Source organism: Daucus carota, chromosome 4 (genome assembly GCF_001625215.2).
Source record: "Daucus carota subsp. sativus chromosome 4, DH1 v3.0, whole genome shotgun sequence".
Taxonomy (NCBI): domain Eukaryota; kingdom Viridiplantae; phylum Streptophyta; class Magnoliopsida; order Apiales; family Apiaceae; genus Daucus; species Daucus carota.
Window position 1 is genome coordinate 27388412 of NC_030384.2, and position 24483 is coordinate 27412894.

General features: G+C 32.9%; 1 protein-coding gene across 1 annotated transcript; it reads left to right on the top strand.

Moving 5' to 3' along the window:
* Positions 1 to 882: 882 nt before the first annotated feature.
* On the top strand, positions 883 to 24386 carry LOC108218506 (AP-2 complex subunit alpha-2). Its single transcript, XM_017391476.2, has 27 exons — positions 883 to 1293; positions 7090 to 7221; positions 8135 to 8260; positions 9980 to 10042; positions 10139 to 10236; positions 10448 to 10655; positions 11612 to 11683; positions 11768 to 11860; positions 14491 to 14592; positions 14727 to 14824; positions 15627 to 15708; positions 15821 to 15909; positions 16216 to 16321; positions 16408 to 16473; positions 17472 to 17578; positions 17663 to 17767; positions 17881 to 18001; positions 18090 to 18269; positions 18367 to 18594; positions 20501 to 20581; positions 20690 to 20854; positions 20958 to 21044; positions 21123 to 21248; positions 22557 to 22637; positions 22731 to 22802; positions 23665 to 23744; positions 23833 to 24386. Exons 1-27 carry the CDS (start codon positions 1162 to 1164, stop codon positions 23972 to 23974), a joined length of 3042 nt encoding a protein of 1013 aa, XP_017246965.1. The 5' UTR covers positions 883 to 1161; the 3' UTR covers positions 23975 to 24386.
* Positions 24387 to 24483: the final 97 nt, after the last annotated feature.

A 24483-nucleotide genomic window follows, 5' to 3' on the forward strand; every position in this document is an offset into this window, starting at 1 on the left:
TTTTGCTTCCTGAACTTGAAAATTATTGACTTATCTATAAAGTTTTTTTGACTTGTCAACATGTTTACTTCATTATATTATTTTCTTGGTCATTTTAATACGGGATTCAGGATACAGTTTTATGACGTTGTTATGTGTGCATACCCTGATATAATTTTTTTGAGTTCACTACACGAGTTTTTGTTGCATAATTTATTTCATTTATTATAATAAACAGCCCTATATAATTTTGTGAAATCATTACATAAATTTTGCGTTATGGATCAATATTCGTTAGGAAGGAATTTACAATACGATAATCCGGAGGCTTCTCTATTTCAACAATCAAATTTCTTATATTTAATTAACTCTCAAAGCATTTAATTTTAAAATAATTTCAGTCAGACAAATTTCAACTTAAATAATATAATTTAAGATATAATTTTGCACTATTAAAAATAATTTTAGTTTTAATAAATCATTTCAGCGGAGGATGAGGATAATATGAAAAGTAAAAAATAATATTGACATAAGAGCAAGTCCAAGAGTGCCGATGTCCTAAATCAAAATTTAAGGCATGTGAAGCAAATCAATGCTCCAACAATGTCCTAGTGTTGCCCTAAAACACTAGGACATGTAACAAGTGCCTTATTTTTGAGGCACCATTTTGTATGCCCTATCAATAAAAAAATAGTTTTTTACTATTCCACTACATCTCTCTCCTCCTTCCTTTTCATTTCTTTCCAATAACAATTTCAACATATATTATTATTTTGATAATAAGGCACAATAATGGGGCATGTTGTTGGAGTTGATACATTGAAATGATGTCCTAAATCACTAGGACACAATATTTTATAATATAATATTTTATAAGGCATTTGCTAGGACACTATTCGACTTGATCTAAAAAAGGGATCCAATATAAAAGAGGAACATATAAAATGATTCAAAACGAGAAAACAAGTCGTCTTTGAAGCTGAACGACGGCTTTTCCAATTGTCTCCCACTGTCTTCCTCCTCTCTCTGATCTATACACACACATATACATACACTCCCGAATTCTTCGCTGTCTGGATCGGATCGCACAATTTACTTCCTAACCAACGGCTAGGATCTAGAGAGAGAAAGAGTAGCCTAGAGAGAGAGAGCTATACTCTTCTTCACTAGATCTGAGCGGAAATGGCGTTATCTGGTATGAGAGGCCTCTCTGTATTCATAAGCGACATTCGTAATTGTCAAAACAAAGAACTCGAACGTCTTCGTGTCGATAAGGAGCTTGGACACATTCGTACTCGCTTCAAAAATGAAAAGGTCAGCCTCTCCGATTCTGTATATGTTCACTTTTAAGTAATTGTTGAGTTTAACGGAGTTTGATCGAAGTTTCGTTGTAATAGGTATTCGGAATTAATCGATGCCTCGAACGGCATTGCGTTTTCGTATAGCAATAGTTTCTTATAGTATATGTTTACTAGGAAGTATGTGTGTGTATGTGTTGACTATCAAGTTATAGGATTTAGTCGTAGATAGCTGAAATTGATCTAATCTATGCTTCTTTCTTTGTAATCCATATTTAGAATTGATTGAATGCCTAACACAGCACTGCGTCTTTGTGAAGTAGTAGTTTGTCATATGTTTACTATGTATTATCTGTTTGTCTATATGTTGACTAGAAGTGCTTGCTTTAGCTGTGTTAGCTGAACTAGTTTAATGTATGTTCAAGAACATAGTAGAAAACATATGACTAAACATATGTACGACAACAGAGTAAAAAACATAACTAAGTACTCATCCAATAGGAGTTCTCTATAAAACCGTCCGCTCTATATGTATGGTTTGAATTGAATTGCTAAATAATACAAAAGTTATGCACTATTAGGATTAAGTAAAATGATTTCACAAATTTTCTATATAAAAACCAAAGATGAATGTATGTGTATATATTAGTTTTTGTTGTAAAGCCTTATCTAATATTTACTAATTTGCAAGTTAAAAGAAAGATAATAACTTTTAACTTTACAAATGTTTGTGTTTACCCATCTCTTTGCGTGTACCTAATTATTAAATTTGTTTGCATTGCTCCTTGCTTCACTAAAAAAGTCTCTTGTGGCACCTTTAAGCTTTGTGCTCTGCATGATTAATGCCTCGAAGAACTATTAGTGTATGATTCATCAGCATTAGCTGTTGAATTGTGTCATCTTAATAGTAAGAATTTTGTTCAAGTGCTTAAGTACTTTTAGACATACAAGATGGTTTATAAAATGCGCTTAAAGAGAGAGTTTGTAGAATGTTCTCAAATAAAGATAATTTTTAAATTGTATGTAAAGAGAGAACTGTGTTCTTCATTGTTTTGAATTGTCATTATTTGACATAGGCGATGTACCCACTTAATTCTGATAAATATAGTCTCGTAATGGAATTTGGAGATTGTTTTGAATTGTCATTATTTGACATAGGCGATGTACCCACTTAATTCCGATAAATATAGTCTCGTAATGGAAAATTTGGAGGGAAATTATAGGAATTGGGTTTGCTCCCCTTCCTACTTGCTCTATAGTTTTGTCTTCTCGTGCAACTTTGGAGTAGTGATAATGAGATATGATGGCAAGAGGGTAGAGGCCTGGGGAATTAACATGAAGTTATGATGACCAATTAATTCATGCCAATGTAATGGAAACGTATTATGTATTAATTAACTAGTTTACGCTATCTAGTACCTATCATGCAAAATTTTACTTGAAAAAGATTTAACAATGGGAATGAAATTGTCTTGTTTAAATTTTATGGATTTATAAATCAGGTTTTAGTATGGTTACTTGTAGGTGGAAATGAATATAGTAGTATAAAGTTATTTAAACTTGAAATCAAAGATGCATCCCGTCTACCTCTTCGATTCTAGTATTATAAGGCAATGTAGTTTATCCTTGATATTGAACGATATCTTGTTGTGAAATATTAGCTTAAGATTGATCATCCAATTAGAAGGATTTTAAATAAGCATTTGGCTAAGAATTGCGAAATGCTGAAATCAATAATGATGTTCAGTGCTAAAACACGATAATTCCATAAAACCATTTAGCACATATAGGGAATTTTTTGAAATTTGTGCTTGATGGGAAAAGATGGTGTTCATTGTTTGGATTTGTAATTTATTGATTATGATCAGTAAAAAATATTATCCACGCTACTTCATTCCAATAATTCTTCTGATCAAATTTGTAAAATTGGGACGGAGATAACAGGAACCAGGTTAACTAGGTCTGATTTTTTAGATAATCTGTACAAAAAAGTTTTTTTTTTTTTTTTACATTTTCTTGCCAAATCATGGGAGGGATACTTAAGAGTATTGATAAGGAGATTACGATGGTAGGCTCCGTTACTCAGACTCTTCAGTTTTGACCTTATAAGTTATACCCGTGTCGACCGGACATGACATGGGTTTGGTACGGATCTGAGCCGGATCTTTCGTATTGAAACTAGACACTTCATCTTGTAACAATGTAAGTTCATAATGATATATTGAAGGCCTTGCAACAACTTGTTTGTAAAGAGCAACCAAATTTCAGAATGATATTACAACTACTTGTTTGTAAAGCGCAAAGTGTTCATATATGACTATCCTTGTGTTATCTTTTTACTATATGACACGGATGCATAAAATCACGTATATAAGTTTAATTGATAAAAGACACTGCTAAAACATAGTTTTTTAGATGTAAAGGCAATTATGAACATAAAATTTATACCTCAAGTTAAGCTTGTATGCCGAGTCCCTGAACCCGCATCTGATCTCGGACTTACATCTAAGAATCCTAAATTTCAAAAATCTAAGGATCCGATCCGACACTTGGATCCGCACCCTTGTCTAACAATCATATCAGAGTCCGAGTAACTTAGATGGTAGGAGGTTATCCATTCTGGTGGGTATCCATTTTGGTATTTTTACAGGGAGGAAGAGGCCTACAAGGAACTCATTTCAAAGATATATTGACTAAATTATTTCATGTAAATGTTGTTGGAACCCGTTATGTATCAGTTTTGTTTACCTAGTATTAATTGTACACTTATATGTACATTATTCTATTTAAACATTGTTAATCATGGTACTCATACCATGTCGACAATTTTGTTATATACATATATTACTAGATGTAATGTGTAATGTAACAAAAAACTCATTAGTTTCATAGGTTAAATAAAACCAATACTAAGAATTTTAATATAATAATTATGTATATATTGTTTGAACCAAAAATTGATTTGATAAATTTTATTATTTTAAATAAATCTATATTATACTATAATAAGCGAACAGAAACATAATTTATAGTATTTAGAGTCCGTTAATATATTTCTGGTCGTTCCTAAATCATCTTTTTCTCTATTTTTTTAAATATAAGTATAGTAAAATCTCGATAAATGAATGTTTAATAAACAAATAACCTCGTCAAATGAATTAAAATTTTCGGTCCCAATTTGGGGCAATGGGCTTAAGGAATAACTTTGGTAAATGCATTAGCGAATAAAGAAAATCAAATATTGTATAGGCCCCATGTGAATATAAATGAATAATCACTATATTTCAAATAATATATTTATAAGTATAATATTATTTGAGTACATTTCATTCCACAAATAATTATCATTAAATTAATAAGTCACATCTTTTTGAAAAATGCTTCTAAAAGTTGATTGTTTCTTCCTTCCACCCAAATGCATCTGATCCTTAATTTTGGGTAATGCATGCACCACTTCCCAAATGTTCCGATCATGTTGCAACAAGTAGTTTTGTATGGTGACAACAACTTGAAAGACTTTTTTGAGTACTCTAAATATATAATTAATATAATTATAAGAAAAAAGTCTAGAAATATTATGTAAATGAATTATTATTCATTTATTGATAAATAAATATTATATTCATTTATCGATAAATAAATAATCTCGCTAAATGTATATATATATTTGGTCCCAAGTGTATACATATATCGAGGTTTTACTATATAAACAATTATATAAATAATGAGAGACAAACCAACATGTCTCTCCTTAATTATAACGTGCTCTACTCGTAAACAAACACAAATCATCATGTAACTCTTCTTAACTATAACGTGTTCTACTCCAAAACAAACACGAACCATCATGTAACTCTTTTTAACTCTAATGTTATCTGCTCTAAGACAAACTATATATATATATATACACCATAATAAGCGAATATAGAGATAATTTGTCTTATTAGAGTCTGGTCATATTTTTTTTGGTCATTCCTAAATTATCTTTTTTTCTATCTTTTCTAAAAAACATATATATACAACGAATCAAAAAACACATTAACACGTATTAATATTAGAATAACATTTACTAATAGATAATAACGATGTTTATTGTTTATAGTACCGATTTACAATATAAAAGAACATTATAAAAGCTAAATTTCTAAGAGAAAATAGAATCAGTTTGTTAATATAATTTAGTCAAATTCCAATTGATTATCATATAATCCCTCTGGGCATCCAACAAAACTAAACCACTATCAAAAGGATGTTACAATATAAATTATAAATAAAAATTTTTGAACTATATACTCGCCCGTGCTTCATACGGGTTTAAGGAGTTCTTGCAAATTTTGTGTGTGTGTACTTATAGTTCAAATGTGTTTTTAAGAAACAGAAGAAGTTAATTTAGGGACATGAGTAGTGGAGAGAGAAAAGACGTACTCCCTCCGTCCCACCAGGATGTTTACGTTCACTGTTTGTACGCATTTTGAGGCTCTTATAAAGTATAGTTCAATAATGTTTTTTCAAATTTTCTTTTTTTGAATAAAGTTTAAACGTCAAACTTTTTTTCAGGATTTTTAAAAAAAATAAATTTATAATGTAAGTATATTTTATAGGAGCCTTAAAATGCGTGCCAAAAAGTAACGTAAAGAACCTGGTGGGACGAAGGGAGTATTAGAAAAGTCCTGTGCAATGTTATATATAATTGCAATTCCACAATTAGGAACTAAATGCACAAAATGGCCTTGCACCATACCATACTTGAATGCAAAGATGCATAAATGCGTAGTTGGTTACAAATTTGCAAGCTAAGATTAATATACAACCAAAGATGAATATGTCCATCCTTGCTACATCATCAACGAGATACAGATGGAGGAAATGAATAATAATTAACATATCACTTCTGATATATTTGGTTGCCTTTTGCAACTAGCATTTAAATACAAGGTCTATTTTAGCATCAAAACTCACTTTTTGATGTCATATTATAGCAATGATTATAGCCATTCTGCAACTAGTATCAAACTTCACCTAGTGAATGTATTTTCGTGGTTTTTTGTATGGTTCCTTCTTTGTTTTACATCTTTAACTTTTTAGTTTTAGCTGAAGGCTGATTTTTTTTTAGAAAAAATTACTTATATGCTTATGTATTTAAGGGAAAGGTATGCAATTTTTTTAGACGTTCTCAATTTAGGTTTTCAACTCAAAAGGCCAAAATTAAAGTATGTGGTTCTGTTGACAACTCCTTGAGCTTAAGTTTATTTTTGTTCTAGGCTTCTAGCCCATGGTGGGTTTTTAGGGATAAGACATGTCCTATATTTTTTAAATTGGATGTTGAGTTTGCAATAAATAGCTTTTTGGGGATTAAATGTCCGGCAAAAACAACAGAATTAAGGAATTGATGATGATGTTTGTATTCATCTCTTCATTTGGCTCATTAGTTTGTCCTATTCTTTTCCAATATAAAAAAGCGCATGCAAACTGAATTGCAGTGATTAAGGAAGAGACAAGTCTGTAGTAATTTTTTTCTTTTTGGACTTGGAATGACTTGCAGCCTGTTCTCTTCTCATATTTTGCTCAGTATGTTGATATTTGTGGAAAAATTATTTTTTTGATTAAGTGGACCTCTGTCCTCTGGAGTGTTAATTTTCCTTATAATTTTCCATGTAAAAATATCAGTGTGACTAGCTCTTGCAGTCCAGTCATAAATTGTATCTTTATTTGTTCTTTTTGTTGTATAAATGTTTTTATGGTAACATTTTGATGTGAATATATTGATAATCCTAGGTTCCTTGATTGTTGAGTTGATATTCTATTGATGCAGGGTCTCACACCTTATGAGAAGAAGAAATATGTCTGGAAGATGCTTTACATTTATATGTTGGGATATGATGTCGATTTTGGTCATATGGAAGCCGTTTCTTTAATATCAGCACCAAAGTATCCTGAAAAGCAGGTATCATAAATCTCCTCGCCTAAAGTTTATTTTATTGTTTTGTATATGTAATTCTATGCTCTTGCTAACAAATTAGCAAGATTATGGCATGATACTTGTCAAAGTGGAATTTATTGTCTTGGTGTCGGCTGATCCTTCTGTTTAATAATAGAGTGTCTGGTCTGTGTTTTGCCATTGTTTTAAGTGAAGAGATGCAATAAAAAACCTTATTTTCAATATCGACACCGCAAAATAATGGTTCTATATTATTACCTGCCGATTTTGACGGAAAAAGGATTGGACTGTAACTGTACAATATTAAACTTAAAGGGTTAAACCATGCATATTTTTCTTTGAAGATTATTGTGTACAAATGTGATACCTAAATAGCCAATATGTCGATAACACCTAAATTAGTGGGCTATATTGATCAAGTATAATGCCAGGTCTAGAGTTTAGTGATCCTCTGTATATATGAAGATGAATTATTGTCCTTAATTTTGGTTTTTAGGCTACAGAAATTATATCTTAAAAGGTCAAAATTATTTTTATTTAAAAGGATTTGAACTTCTATTAATTTTCTTAACTATGGCATGATTAAAAGGATGGAACTAATTTGATTGTGCATTTGAACTCTTATTTCTTGAAGGTTTCTGAAATAATATTTATTATTTCTTAATCAAAAAACTATTGCAAGTACCTGATTAGATAACATATTATAATACTTTAAGGCAGTAAGATGTAAAGTTATATGAAGTGGACAGTGGACATATGTTTGCACCTTAAGTTGTCACTGATAGCATCAAATAGCATGTAGGGCTCATACTTCTGTAAAGTGTATATCTGTATGTGCATATATAATCAATGTTCTTCTGTTTTTGTGAGTACTTTTTGCCCTCTTTAATAACGGATCTAAAACATCATGTATCTGCAGGTTGGATACATTGTGACATCATCTTTGCTGAACGAGAATCATGATTTTTTGAGATTAGCAATTAATACTGTCCGCAATGATATCATTGGTCGCAATGAGACATTTCAGTGTCTTGCATTGACTTTGGTATGTATGTTTAAATTGGAACACATGATTTTTCATGTATTTAGTATCAAATAGATTTGATTTACATCATTTTTTCTATACTTGCTCATTTATATATTGCGCTCATGAGCGCATGGGGGGGGGGGGGGGTTAGGTGTTTGAACTTTGAAGTCACTGCTTGAAATTCCGTGCTGTGTTCTATGTACTGATAGCTGCCTGAAATTCTGTGTTCTATGTATTAAGCTTGCATTAGTCTATTACACTTGTAAACAAACTAGAATATTGACCTAAAATCCATTTGCAGTTAAGTTGACGGATCCTATATACAAATGTCCGAATAAAAAGAACGGAAAATAAAGAAATATTGAAATGCTTCCGATTTCATGTGTTTGATTCTGATAGCCAGCTTTTCTCTATATATTTTGGTTAACGTAAGTAGGCAAGTACGGATATTCAAATGCTACCTGTCTGATTTCGAATATGTGAGTGATCCCTTTTTTTAATGTAATTTAAAGTACTATACTACTGGTTCCAGCATATTCATCAGCCCAAACCTAAGTTTTAGACTTTAGTTCTTGTTATGATCTTCATGAATCATGACTAAGATAACAGTGATTGATATGCACACAAGTAGAGAGAAATTGCCTCTTATTTATGCTAATAGGTTTGGGTAATTTAATTTACCACTTATTATTGAAAATGAGTGTGTTTGGGTTTCACTTTTATGTGGAATTCCACTCGTAAATGAAACATTTGATTACTCGTTTCCATCAGGAACCGACCTTTTAGTTTCCAGGAGTTTAGATGTTTTTGTGACTCTTCTGCCAAAAACTAAGTTTTAGTTCTTATTACCATAAATACCCTCTAAAGTTATTTTCTCGGGACCGGGGAAAATTATAACTATCGACAGGTTATCACTTATCACATAAGAGAGGTTTGTATTTATTTGACTTAAAAAATAATCAAAATTGATATTTAGTTATCATATACATAATTTCCTAGAATTTTATACGTTATATTAACCTATATGAGCGTTAACATTTTGAAGTCAAAATATTATTTATAAATTCAATAGCGTCATTAATTTTATAAATATTTGACATAAATACAACATAACAGAGATTGCAAACTCCATTTTAAGATAAATCATATGTTATTAATAAATGATGTAAAGATTTATTAGACACGAAAATATGACATAAATTAGTTTTAAAAAAATATGACATAAATTAGTTTTAAAAATAACTATATATTCATAAAATATATAAAATATGCACATATGTGAAAATATTTCTTTATGCAAAAGTTGGGCCAGAGAATTTACACTAGAATTTCTTTAAAAAAATATTAATTATCATGATAGAGGAGTTATTAAATTATAATACTGGTCCTGACTTGGGACCGGGATTCTTTTATCAATTTAGGGAGGTCATTGCTATAGAGGGTATTATTTTAGAAGAACTTAGTTTTGCCGTCTCAAGTTTTCAACTCTTTTGTGAGCTAAGCCTAAAAAATGGGCTTAATCTCAACTTTTTTTTTTCGAAAGTCAAAAAAGAGCTAAAGTTCTATCTAGCCAAGTCAAACATGAGTCCAACCAAGATATTATTCAGCATTGCTCTCAACTATATGTCAAAGGTCCTGCTTTTCTGTACTGTCATAACTGGCTTGTCGATCTGTTTGGTTTTAAATTAAGTAGTCAATCATCTTTAATGTTCTTTCTGTGCTCTTCTTTGTTTGCAGGTTGGGAATATTGGTGGGAGAGATTTTGCGGAATCCCTAGCACCTGATGTTCAGAAGTTACTTGTAAGAGGAAAATGTTCAATTTTGTGCTTTCGTAATATACGTGTGTGTGTGTGTGTTTGTATGATACGTGATTTTGACTGTCAACCTTTGTTCCAGCTTTCCAGTAGTTGCAGACCACTTGTAAGAAAGAAGGCTGCACTGTGTTTACTGAGGCTTTTTAGGAAAAATCCCGATGTTGTTAATGTTGATGGCTGGTAAGCGTGATGCTAAGATTCTTTGAGGCATGTCCTTGATCAGCCTAACTTAGTTTTGTGCACATGTTTCACTGAAACTGCATGCTTTGGCCCAGGCGAATGATCCTCGCATCATCTGGAGTTAACAATTTATGCACGTGTACATACACAGGCACACATACTCGTAGATAAATATACAGTTGCTGTCAATAATGTGTTTTAAAATTTTCAGGTCTGATCGGATGGCGCAGCTATTAGATGAACGTGACATTGGTGTTTTGACATCATCAATGAGCCTTTTTGTTGCGTTAGTGGCCAAGGACTACGACTCATATTGGAGTTGTCTTCCAAAATGTGTTAAAGTTTTGGAAAGGCTTGCCAGGAATCAGGACATTCCTCAAGAATACACTTACTATGGCATTCCTTCTCCCTGGCTTCAGGTGTTTGCATCCTTTCTTCTGTCTTCATTTTAGTACTGGCAGTAGCTATTGTACCCATATTGGGTATTTAAACCTAGCTTCAAACTCTTTGATTATTAAAATCAATCCACATTCACGGTTATATATTTGTAAAGCTTTTAACTGAGTAATAGTAGGATCTTTGCTTCAGACTTGCTGCTTGATAGCATATCTATAAAATCTGAGTTCATAAAATTGGCGATTGTTACTGATTTTGAAAGGAAATAGTAGGTAATAAAGGATAAAGCAATACACACATAATTCATTTTTTTTTATCAGCCATTAGATACTATTTTTTAAGTCAAGTGTTTTTCCTCGCCATTGCTCAAGAGGAAACAATGAAACGCGACCTTACCGCAAAGTAATGCAAGCAAATAAGGGTAATGCATTAGTTGATGTATTGCAGTTATAAAGACAGAGTAAATATTTTTTGGCTGCTCATCCTCTTTGATAAATATTGTTGTAAAATTCTGCAATACTTTTCTTGGGGTAATTATTACTGTATGTTATGCTGTGGTTTTTCTTGGTTTTGCTGTTCAACCCTTATACTCTCTTTGGTGAATATGCTTTTTCCTTGTCTAAATAGGCATGCCTAGGTATATATATTTCCGTATACAAGGCAGCAAGGATAATATATGTTGTGCGGACATTTTCCTCCTAAAAATAACTACAAGTCTAAATGTAATGCCTAAATATATCAAGTGCTCGAACAAGTTGGAGCTCTCCTATAATCCGCTTCTTTTTTCTTGGCTAAATATTAATCTGCTATTTTTTTGTTTAAACTTAGACACATAGTAACTAGAAGTTTCAAGTCAACTGCCTAGTCCTTTGTTCTGACATAATCGGAATCAGATCCTCTATTTTTTTTCTTCTCTACACTTTTTGGTCATCTATTGACCCACCCTTTTATAATGATTTCAAGTATTTGGTCACTGCAGGTCAAAACAATGAGGGCACTTCAGTATTTTCCAACAGTAGAGGACCCAAACACAAGAAGATCATTGTTTGAAGCAAGTGATTCTCAGAGCCATATTTTCTTAACCACGTATCGATGATAAAGTACCATTATCTAACAAAGTGCTCGCATGATTTAGGTTTTACAACGAGTATTGATGGGCACTGATGTGGTGAAAAATGTAAACAAGAACAATGCATCACACGCTGTTCTTTTTGAAGCCCTTGCTCTGGTAACTTTTTAAACTGCGTATATGAAATTAGGAGTTTTATCTGTACTTGATAAATTATATATCTTTTTTGAACTCCAAAAACAGATTGTGCAAATTGTGGCATTTTGATAGAAGTGTGTTACTTGTCTAATATCTTATCATTAGGATCTTTAGGATTTAGCAATGAAATCATAATTTGAACAGTTTTGGCGTGTGTGCTGGTGGTCCTCTATGTGCTGGATGATTATTTCAGACTTTTTTTGAGTAGGCGAGCTTATAAACTTGGAAATTAGTATTTGCTCCAATAATTCTCTGGATGAGAAAGAATTGAAACCAGTAACTGGGACGACAGAAGATAGGTCCATACCTGTTGCAGACTATTTTTTATATATAATTAAAATTTTATTTCAAGGTTGGTAACATTTCGGGGTAGAAGCACCGAATCCCAACACACCAAGAGCATACAAGATCCAAAAGGCAGAAATACAAGAAGCCCGTAGGCTACAATAACACAATAAACTGACTGAGAAATAAAACCAGGGTTGGTCTAAAACCAAAGCAGGGCCAGTAGCTGCTACTGAAATATAGACCTAGAAACTGGACTAATACCTAGTAGCTGTTACTGACTATTAGTTTCCCCTAAATATGTTTATTATCGTGGATGGGAAGTGGGAGTAGGAAATATATTTTACAATGTGCAATGAATTGGGCATTATTGAAATTGGGGTTTTTAATTAGAAAAAAGCTTAGAGTCCGGTAGGGCTTCTATAAAGAGATTGGAGTTTGGTATAGCAGAGCTTTTGACGTGCGATTGAGTTCTTTTTCTCCGAGGGGTTTAATTTTTTTAGAATTTATAAGTCTGTAGCTTATCAGGGGCTAATTTTAGGCTTATATTTCCAAAATTAGATTGCTATTGTCTTCATTGGCATTCGAATCTTCTCCTGGATTACCGGAACTTTCTCGCTTCCCCCCATTATACACCGATATCATTAAAGGTGTAGCATTTTTCCTCTTCATAAAACATTGTTTTGTTGTCTCTATCTATAATATCTTAATATTTTCAACACTGAGTTTTTTTATACAGATATTAAATAATTTTTACTACAAATGCTGTTCTTAGTTTTTGAGATAATACACATAGTCTATGCCTATTGTCGTTGTTTAATGAAAAACTATAACCTATAAAAAAATATTTTGTACAGTATATAAATGAACACATAATACATGTGCAATGCATACGTATATAGCTAATCTGTATTGTTCTGTCTTTAACTATGGAGTGTAATTTTTCAAATTAATATTTTGTATACGTGCATACATAGTGCTCTTGTTCAAAACATATAAACCGAAAAAAATATATTTTGTATGTATATGCATAAGTAATAGATTGCTGTGCCTACTTTTTATGATCCTTTTATATTATTGCACTCTTTTGATTTGAAAACTTTGACTTGCTAAAAACAGATTATAATAATAATTTATGCCTAATTTTCAAATTAATTCACACACAGACACACACAACACTCGTAATTATAAATGCTGTCTTTGTTTTTGATAAATAGGATAGAATATTACTTTTATCCTCATAAATTAATGTGCATTACTTTTTTTCTTTAGTCATATCCATATAATTTATCAGGTTGTGCATTGATGTCCATAATCTCCTGGAGCTATATATATATATATATATATATATATATATATATCATAGTTTATATATATAGGCCGGTGCTCAAATAGAAAGTAGAGACCACTTTTAAGCCCTTAGATCAATCTAATCTAATGGACCCCTAGAGGCACCACGCACAATTAATACACACACACAGAGACACATTATTGTTTGCCTTAGTCTAGTGTGCTTCTCTTCAATTAAGCAGGCTTCTTGGCTGCACTTTTTGATGCTTCTAGGAAGGTGGCTATAAACAGTTATTTGCTAGTTAGAACTAATTAATAGCAGATGTTGATGCATAATGGAAACCTTATTGATGAACCTTCGGATACTTCCTTTTATTAAATGCTATGTTTCTCTTGGCTGGAATTGTTCAACATGGATATATTTCCCAAACAAAGGAGTAAGGACTCCACAATATTTTAAAAATTATAATTGCTTTTAGCAGCCTATATAAAGTGATTGCCCTTTAACACGGCCTAGTGTCTGAGCTAGGTTTTGAGGTGAAATCTAGAGTCTGTGAACACAGAAAATTTAGTACAGAGAATCAGATTGGTGATAGGTTTTAGATTTTTTAGCCTGTCTTGAAGATGAGCACATAATGCTGTATATGTGTTCTCTCTTGACGGGTGGAAATTGTTTGGATTTGTCTTTAAAAAGACACATGTTAGTATTAGTGTAAACATAGCACCTATAGAATTCGATCCTACAGAGCCTCTAATACACGAAAATAAAAAAAAATCTGCAGAAGAAAAAGCACATTTGGAAAGTGTTTCTTACTTCTATGTAACCTGATACATAATTAGCACCCTTAGGTTACTTATGAAGCATTATATGATAATATCATAAGGTTATCGAGATGAAGGACCAAGGTGTACATATTTGTATACTTGTAGTCATACAATCAATACTTCTCAAGTTTTTTTTTCTTTCTCGCACTTTTTTATATTAGTTTTACATATACCCATGTTGCTTAGTGCAGGTCATGCACCTTGATGCTGAAAAAGAAATGATGTCCCAGTGTGTTGCTTTACTCGGGAAGTTTATCGCTGTGCGTGAACCAAATATTAGGTATCTTGGTTTGGTAAGTTAAATACTTTCTAATTGTTGGTTTCCATTTTCATTGGTTCCTTTCATTTGCTTTATTAATTTTAAAATAGAAATAAGTTTTCATAGTGTTTGGTTTTCTCATTCCTGATTTGACTAATAATGATGCAGGAAAATATGACTCGAATGTTGATGGTTACAGATGTTCAGGAGATTATTAAAAGACATCAGGCCCAAATTATAACCTCTTTAAAGGATCCTGACATCAGGTTAAACCTAATACTGTGCATAAATCCAAAATTGATGAGAATTTTTGTTACTATTGTTGGGTTATTTGTAATTAACTGTGAAAGCCTTGCATGTTATGTATATGCACAAGTCTTTTACAGATGTGGATAGAAGATTATTGGTTAAACTTCTTGTACGTAGATATATGTTAGGGTATACTGATTAGGTTTCGTAATTTGATATAGTTATCTTATTTCAGAGTTACCAATCATTGCCCTTTAATTTTTTCTTAAAGTGCTGATTTAGTTATAACCTGATCCTTGACTGAAGGGGCTTCAGTAGTGGCTCTTGTTCAAACGGTATATATATATAGAGAGAGAGCATGTTTAAAATTTAATTTCTTGATAAGTATATACAATACTTATAAGTAATTTGTATATATACAGAATGTTCAGAATTTAGTTGTTTTTTTAAACTAGTATTATATGCAAGGAAAAAGTGAGACCAGTATTAAATTGAAGACCATATATGTTCTGCTTGCAGAACATTGCAAGAACATAGAAAACATATTGTCCTTCATCTTGTTCGACACTGTCAAATTGATTTCTGAACCTGTCACTAGTGGTGAATTGTGCTGGTGACCATGTAGGCTGTAGCCCACCTGTACTTGGTTAATGGATCCATATATCATGATGACAAAATTATCACATTCCAATAAAGAATGGGAAATCCATCTTCAATCATGTTCTGTTTAAAGACTATTCTTCACAGTAATATTAGCCGTGTCCCTGTTTGTAATGTTGTATTGTTTTATTTACTATAACCAGTAAAATTTGTGTGCAGTATCCGAAGACGTGCTCTTGATCTACTGTATGGCATGTGTGATGTTTCTAATGCAAAGGACATAGTTGAAGAACTGTTACAGGTAAAAATCATGATGCCAAATTGTTGCTGATTGTCGGAGTCGCTCTTGCCATCCCAATTATGTCTGTCTCGGGAAAATGTTGAGGGTACTGCTGATAATTTTCTTTTTTCAGTATCTTGCCACAGCTGATTTTGCAATGCGTGAAGAATTGTCACTAAAAGCTGCTATTCTTGCGGAGAAGTTTGCCCCTGATCTATCATGGTATGATTTTTTTCTATGTTTTTGTTCTTTTCATATCGCTTTCTACAGTTTTTTCTGCGCAGTAAGATTTATATTCTAATTTATGCTATTATTATGTTTGATATTAGAATATGCTTAAAATTATGTACTCTTGATTCTGTTGTGAGTGCAAAATGTGATCTAGCATTCTGTAAATTAAGAAGTCCAGGATCTGATACATTTAAGTCAGTAGAGTTACTGGCAGGTGTGTATAACATATTGTGCTTTTCCTTGTCTTTCCAATCGTTTGCACCAATCTTATCTTGTGCTTTTGCTATTATTACACAGGTATGTTGATGTCATCCTACAGTTAATTGATAAAGCAGGAGAGTTTGTCAGCGATGACATTTGGTTTCGGGTTGTGCAATTTGTAACAAACAACGAGGACCTGCAGGTAACTATATGCATTATATTTTGTTTGTACTGGTTATCCTTTCTTTGATAAGTTAATTTTTGAAGTTTTCATTATGCATCTACCAGCCTTATGCAGCACTTAAAGCAAGGGAGTATCTTGATAAGCCTGCCATACATGAAACAATGGTGAAGGTCTGTAGCTTTCTGTCCAGAATAATCTTGTTTAGTTCTTTAGTATGTTTGGCGAGGTGGCTGAGAACCTATTGAAGCCAATTCCCGTGCTTTTGAATTCTTAGAAAAATTTGACACCCAGGTGCTAACCCTAAGGGGTATTTACATGCAGCGAGCTCAGTTTGGTTCTATCATTTCTTGTGTTTTACCTGTGGAATGTGGATCTATGTCGGAGTATGTTATATTAGTAAGAGAGATGGATATAGTGTCCTGCTGCTTCTTTTTTTAAGAATTTTTTTTTACAATTGAACCATAAATGGCTTCTACGCAGATTTGGGCTTTGCACCGGCATAATCAGCGTCCCAATTCCCAAGTGGCAAACCAATACTATTTTCAAACTTCAGTCTCCGTGGGACTGGGACTGTTAGAGCAACTCCAATAGCTTAGCTATTTGGAGTCTTAAACTAAAATATAAGGAATGTGGGGAAAAAACCCACTCCAACAGTATCCTAGTGGATCCCTAAATCACTAAGATCTTCTTCTCATTCCTTATCTTTAGCTAACCTCTCTCCTCTCCTAACTCTTATTTTATAATATATATTAGAAACAAACACTTTCTCTCTCTTCACTTTTTGTAATAATGATACCTTTTAATGATAAAATATCACATAAGGAATGTTGTTGGAGATGAGAATAGCTATTGATGTCTTAAGCTACTAGGATCCAGTATTTTATATTAATTTGAGTAATGGACTAAGATGCTGTTGGAGTTGCTCTTACATATTATTTACTATTTTTTAAACAGTTTTTCACATACTGTATACAATAATAGGTTTTTTTTTTTAATATCAGCATTATCTCGATCTTGTTTTACCCTTATCTCTTGGTTTCTTTCTTTGTTGGCTGGTAACTTTAAGCTGGATTTATTCCCGCAGGTCGAAATATTGAAGATGTTGTTAAGATACCATCTTGGATTTTATCAGTAAACAGTCTGTTAAAGAATGTTTTTTCTGAAACAGGTCAGTGCTTATCTCCTTGGAGAATACAGTCATCTTCTGGCCAGAAGGCCCGGGTGCAGTCCAAAGGAAATATTTAACATAATACATGAGAAGCTTCCAACAGTTTCGTAAGTGCGAACATGCATGTGCTCATTATATATTCTTGTGATGATTTTTTGTTTCCGAGTGATCCTCATGCAAATAATCTTCAGGACACCGACGATCCCTATTCTTCTTTCAACATATGCTAAGATTTTGATGCATTCGCAACCCCCAGACCCAGAATTACAGACTCAAATTTTAGCAGTATTTAGCAAGTAAGCGGCGTAAATTTACTTCATATTGTTGATAAAATTAATGTGAGGTACATACCTTGAAAACTATATCCATATTTCTAAGGTACGGCACATTCAAACACTTTTCTTTATAGATATGAGAGTTCCATTGATGTTGAGATACAGCAGAGAGCTGCAGAGTATATTGCATTGAGTAGGAAAGGTGCAGCATTAGTGGATATTCTAGCTGAAATGCCCAAGTTTCCAGAGCGTAAGGTAAGTTCATATATTTCAAACTCTTTCCTCAATCCTCTTTTCCTCCTTTGTGCACTGCCTAATGATACCATCTCATCTTAAAACCCAGTCCTCATTGATTAAAAAAGCAGAAGATACTGAAGCTGATACTGCTGAGCAAAGTGCTATTAAGTTACGGGCACAACAGCAAATGTCCAATGCTCTGGCAGTAACAGATCAACCCACTGCTAATGGATATTCATCTGAGCCACAGCTAGGTCCGGTCAAAGTGCCTAGCATGACCAATGAGGTAACATACAAATCCACTGTAAATTTTGTATTGACAAATATGTTTTGGAAAATCTGTATGTACCATATATTAATCGTTATTTTTACATGTTCATAAGACTACAGGCCAAGTGTTGACTCAGTCAAACGGGAGTGCAACAGATCTTCAAGCGTCTACCCCTTCGCCAGATCTCCTTGGTGATCTTTTGAGTCCACTGGCAATTGAAGCCCCTCCTGTTGCTTCAGTACAATCTGAACATAATACAGTAAGCGGCTCTGAAGGTACTTCAATTGCAGTAGATGCTCTAGCCCTGGCAACTGTTGAAGAACAAACTAATTCTGTGCAGGTGCGTCTTTTTTGCTTCTGTATTAATTATTAGTTAGTGTTGGTAATTAGTATCAACTTGTGAAGAATGGACATAGTGGATAAAAGAGACATGTATACTATACAGAAACATATAATAAATATAGAATGTTGTAGCATAGACATGGATATTGCTCTATTAAAGACATTTCTTGATACATAGTGTCCACAAGCACAAACTAAACAACTGTAACTTAAATTTTAATATTTTATAATACCCCCTTTGAAATAAATAGTTTGAATGTTACCCTTTAATAAAAAGCACTGGCATGGGCAGTCTCTGTCTGATGGCTGGAAACAAGGCAATTCTCTTGTTCCTGTAAAAAATAGTTAGGGGCAGATCTATATAGCAGATAAGAGGGAGAAAAAGACCGCCAAATTCAGATTAGGACATGAGTTAATAATTTTAGAGGTTTAAATTAGTGCTCTACTATAACAAATTTAAAACCCCTGTAGAACACAATTTCAAACTAGTCAAGTAAAAGAGAATATAAGAAATTATGTCTTCTGCTAAATTACGTTCAAAAGATTGAAAAGTGAAATAGAACAAGTCTTAAGTGTAATGAACTTCATATTTTTAATGATATTGTATCATTTAATTAATTTGTTATGTATATGGTCAGATATGAATGCAAGAATAAATGGCAGAAACAACTTATATATACCATTGATACAAAAACATTGTCAACCATATAGATCATAAATAATTAAGTTGATACTTATATGATAATCTCGTGTGTATGCATACAAATTTCTTGTGTGCACGTGAGGGATGACAATTTTGATATCACAATTCTGTTTTAAATATATAAATATTTTATATTCTCTGTTGTATTTCTGATTTCTAAACTAGGTTTATCAACTTTCTAGTTTCGGGTACTGACCAGAAGTGCCCTTCCTCGCTGTTGTATATGGTGCCCCAATGAAAAAGTTCCTAGATCTACAACTGCTAATATTGGCACTGAGCTTAACTACTTCTCAAATGTTTCTTCAGTAACTAGATTTTTGTTCTGGTTACTTGGGTAGTATAGCTTATTTCAGCTTGACCGCTTACTATCCACTTAGGCTCAAACCAAGCCAGCCTTGATATCAACAGTCAACGGCTAATTGATGGTGGTGTTGTAAAAATCCCTTTAGAGATGACAAGGCTTGAAAATAACTGGGCACATAGATTTTTGAAAAGCTGGAAGTTTTCTCAAATTTAATGAGGGTTAAAATATCTATAAATTTTACTCAGGGCCACTTTGGAGCAATTGTTTCGCGCTTTTAGAAAATGGGTTGCTTTTGATGTGATCGAAAATCTAACCTTTCATGTGCTGTGAACCTCTGTTTAACTTTATGTATGACTTCCTCTGGTAAATTACAAGTCAAAGAAATGTATTATACCTGAGGTTAGAACTATATTGGTAATTAGCTTTTTTTATCCTTGTCATTGACTCGTAGGTTGGCCTGAACCAAATCATTTGCATTGTTATTAAGGAAACAAATTTGTCTTAGGGATATGGCTTTGAGACAATCACATTTACCTTTCTGCGTGAACAGGCTAAATGTCTAAAGTAAGCTCTGTTCTAGCAGTAGCCTGGAGTATTCTAAATAACATTTGTCTTGATACTTATTACAAGTTTAATGAGATACCTTTCTCGTGTGTATAAGTCATGTAAAAGAATCATATGCACAGCATATTACTCTTATTATATTATAGTTGGATCTATTAGCTTGTTAATCCCAACTAGCTTTCGTTATGCTAATGTTTATTATCGTCTTTTTAATCAAAAAGAACTTCAATTTTGTCTTGATACTTGATACCACCGGAAAAATTGTTTTCTAATCTATTATATAAAAAAAAAACATGGAAGTGTTTTTCTTATGGCCTACGTTCTTGCTTGCAGCCGATTGGAAATGTTGCTGAAAGGTTTCATGCTTTGTGTCTAAAAGATAGTGGCGTATTGTATGAAGACCCTTATGTTCAGGTAATGCCACTTGCAAAGCTATTGATTACATATTCTATAACTTCTTGTAACATTATTCAAAAACTTTTAAACCAAGTATGTAATGAATTAATTTGTTTATTATCCCAGATTGGCATAAAGGCAGAGTGGCGATCTCATCAAGGTCGACTTGTACTTTTCTTGGGAAACAAAAATACTGCTGCACTAGTGTCAGTTCAGGCACTGATGTTGGCTCCATCCCATCTAAAGTTAGAGCTCTCAGAAGTACCACAAACTATTCCTCCACGGGCACAGGTGAGTTTATTGGTTATGCTATGACAAGAAAGTGGACTTAACATGTGTTACCTGTTTTTCATATACATTTTACTTAATAGCTTTCTAATGCTAAATTGTCTAGGTGCAATGTCCACTTGAAGTTGTCAATCTACGGCCTAGTAGGGATCTAGCTGTACTTGAATTTTCTTACAAATTTGGAACCGATCTGGTATAGTCCTACAAAGAAATTTGTGTGTGTGTATACTATGCATGCAATTAGTTGGTGTACTTATTTTTGGTATTGTAGGTCAATGTTAAACTTAGGATTCCTGCAGTCCTGAATAAGTTTCTTCAGCCAATACCAGTCTCACCAGAAGAGTTTTTTCCCCAATGGAGATCACTGTCCGGTCCACCTTTGAAACTTCAAGAAGTGGTATGTATATTGAATTTGGCTACATAATAAACTTTCATGATCTGCTATGATCATAAGATATTATGATTATAATTGAAGTTAAGTTGTATTACATATCTCGATCGTGACATACATCAAACCTTTTTTTGATTTTGTCAGTACCTAGTTATCATTTAGATTTTATTTGGGCATACCGCTATGTCGGACAAAGGTAAGTTGAAGCGAATAAAAAGGATTTAAGTTGTGCAATTAGTCTTAGACTCTAAGTTCCCTATAAGAGGTCATTAATTAAGTTCAGAAACTAAATATAGAACATAAGAAACTTATAATGTAAATTTTTTATTTTTGTTTAACCAATTCCTAACGCATGTTAAATTGCTAGTAAACAAATAGGGCCATACACTACTTTGTAATTATTATTATAGCTTTTTTAATGGATAAATAATCATTTAAAAATAAAATAAACAGAAAGGGCTATCAATATTATACACTAAATTATTTGCTTGCACTTGTTAGTTAAAAAAATTGAAAAGAAAGGAGCTATGCTAGGAATTTTCGATAGAATCTCTGATTTTTGTCCACCTAAGATTCATTAAGGAGCTATGCTAGGAATTTTCTTCAGAACTTCTGATTTTTGTCCACCTAAGATTCTTTTAGGCCAGCATGGAAACATCATACATTTTCATATGTTATCTGTTTCCTTGCTTTTGGTCTGATAAAATTTAAAATGGGGAGATTATAACTTTCTCTTGTTTTAAGATGTCATTCGTCTCATGTAACATAGTGAGGTTGATTCTTGTGGTTGCTGCATTGGTCAACTTTTGGTCTGCAAGTTAAGTTGGGGCTGGTCACCAGTTAATTGACATGGATTTTTACATGTAACTCTGAACAGATGAACAAGAGATACATGGATTAGAGACTTCGAGTTAATTTTGAAATTTTAAAACCTGCAGTGCAAGAACTATAAATCTTTAATGCTGTGGGCCTGTGGCTGTCAGAATCATTTCTGCCGACCATGTGTACCTTACTTTTTGAATCTGATATATATAATGCTCTAGAGTCATTAGTGGCAGATTGTAATTCATGGATAAGAAATATCGTGGCTGTCAAAATCATGTCGGCTGACCATGCGTACCTTACTATTTAAAGCTGATACATATGACTATATAAGTCTGTGGCGATCGTAACTGATGAATAAATGTTAAGATATGGGGATTAAGCGATCAGTGGTGTGAGATTAAAGATTGATCATGTACTAGATCCTTTTAGAAATTTTTCACTCGTTTGAATGGGTATATGTATGACCATATCTTGTATCAATATGAACAGGTAAGGGGTGTAAGACCAATGCCCCTCGTGGAAATGGCAAGCTTACTGAATAGTTACCACTTGATGGTTTGTCCTGGACTGGTAAGCTTCTACGATACTGTAATGTTTGTCAATTAAAACCAACTCATCTCTTGTAAGGTATATAAGACAGACATATTCTGTGTTTCTCTTCAGGATCCTAATACGAATAATTTGGTTGCCAGCACAACTTTCTTTTCAGAAAGCACGCGTGCCATGCTATGCTTGGTAAGGGTTTTTCTTCTTTTTTCTTTTTTTTTGCATTTTTTCATTCAGACTGTACATCCTTTTTCTCAAAAATTTAGATAATATTGTATAGCAGAGGTTTCTGTTAATGTATGGGCAGCCACTTATGAATCCGATTTTTTCCTCTATATTAAAGTTCAAACATTCTTTGAATCAAGCCAAACATATCCAGTACCTCCCTCCGAGAAATAGGTTCTAGGGAAGGTGAGATGTCTGTAGAACTTACCCCTCTTAGGAGAGAGACTGTTAGTCTCGAGAGACTCTTCTTTTGGGGAAAATCATGGAATATTATGAAAAAGATGTTTAAATATATTGAAATTTGGTTTAGGCTTTTTAACTAATGAGCAGTATCCTTTACAAAATTATGTGTGTCATAGCGATCTACTTGTTGGCCTGTAACACATGTTTCTGTTGCTAAGCTTATTAGATTAGTAATTTAGTACATTACGGTTTTACTTTTTTAAATGTCTTTACTTTTTCTTTATTTTTTTCAAACTGTCAGCTTTAGTTGATCTTGTACTGTTAAAGTGATTTGGACTAACATTTTCAAGAGAAGAACTTCTGTAGTAACATGATATGCCAAGATTAGGCTGGATATTTGAAGTTAACAAACATGTAACTTTCGTCAAAAAAACAAACATGTAACTATATCTTTGTTAAAGTATTTTTGCATTACTGTGTACGATTAAACTGCATTTCAAGTACTAGTCATATTGCTAATTTATTTAGTAAATTTATTATTTACATGGTAAATTGTAAAATCTTCTTTTAATGTATGACTGGGAAGCCTGCTGTCAAATAATTCCTCTGAAATATAATTTTTTCTTGGGGACCATATTTGCAGGTAAGAATTGAAACAGATCCTGCAGATAGAACACAGCTGCGTATGACCGTGGCGTCAGGGGACCCTGCACTAACATACGAGTATGTATACCGAGTGCAGAGCATACATTAAATATACGTCAGAAGTCATAACTTGGGTGCTTTATCTGATTCTTCTATCTTTGAACAGGTTACTGGAATTTATCAAAGAACAGTTAATTAGCATCCCATCAGCTTCTCATCCGCCTCAACCTATTCCTCAACAAGCTCCTCCATCAAGTTCACTAATAGCACAATCAGATCCCGGTGCCATGCTAGCCGCTTTGCTTTGATAGGGATTCATAAAAAATTTGTTCAATACAGTTGTACAAATATATATTATACAACAAGCCCATCCATCTTAGCCATTAAGAAAAAGGTGGGCAAAGGATGATATGCCGCAAGGGAACTTGGGATTATGGGTGAGACTTAATGTGATCGGCTTAGCAATAGATTAAATCTCAAGAGGTTGGATTTGAAATTTGGTAGTGTCTGAGGCATCACATTGTTTGTAGAATAGTTTTCTTTTACCTTGGTTTTCCTCGGTTCTTATTTAGAGTAGTGTTTCAGTGATTTGGTTTCTGTGATATGTGCATAGGATGTGTGTGATGAAGAAAATTATATTGTAAGGAAAGCAATTTTTAAGAGAATATTTGTTTGTAAATCCACAATTCAAAATAAGAGTGGTTCTTGTTCAAGTTTCAAGTGAACTGGTGTGTGTTAAGACACATACTATTGCCTCCTTTGAGGCTTGGACTTTATTCAGTAAAATAAAATTTTTACGGCAGACAGCTTGATGGTG

What these genes read in the sequence shown, in the direction of transcription:
- LOC108218506 (XM_017391476.2), top strand. Translation starts at nt 1,162, where the DNA reads ATGGCGTTATCTGGTATGAGAGGCCTCTCTGTATTCATAAGCGACATT. An exon ending in ATGAAGACCCTTATGTTCAG is followed by an intron (nt 20,582 to 20,689) that starts GTAATGCCACTT and finishes TTATTATCCCAG; the next exon opens with ATTGGCATAAAGGCAGAGTG. An exon ending in TGATGGTTTGTCCTGGACTG is followed by an intron (nt 22,638 to 22,730) that starts GTAAGCTTCTAC and finishes GTTTCTCTTCAG; the next exon opens with GATCCTAATACGAATAATTT.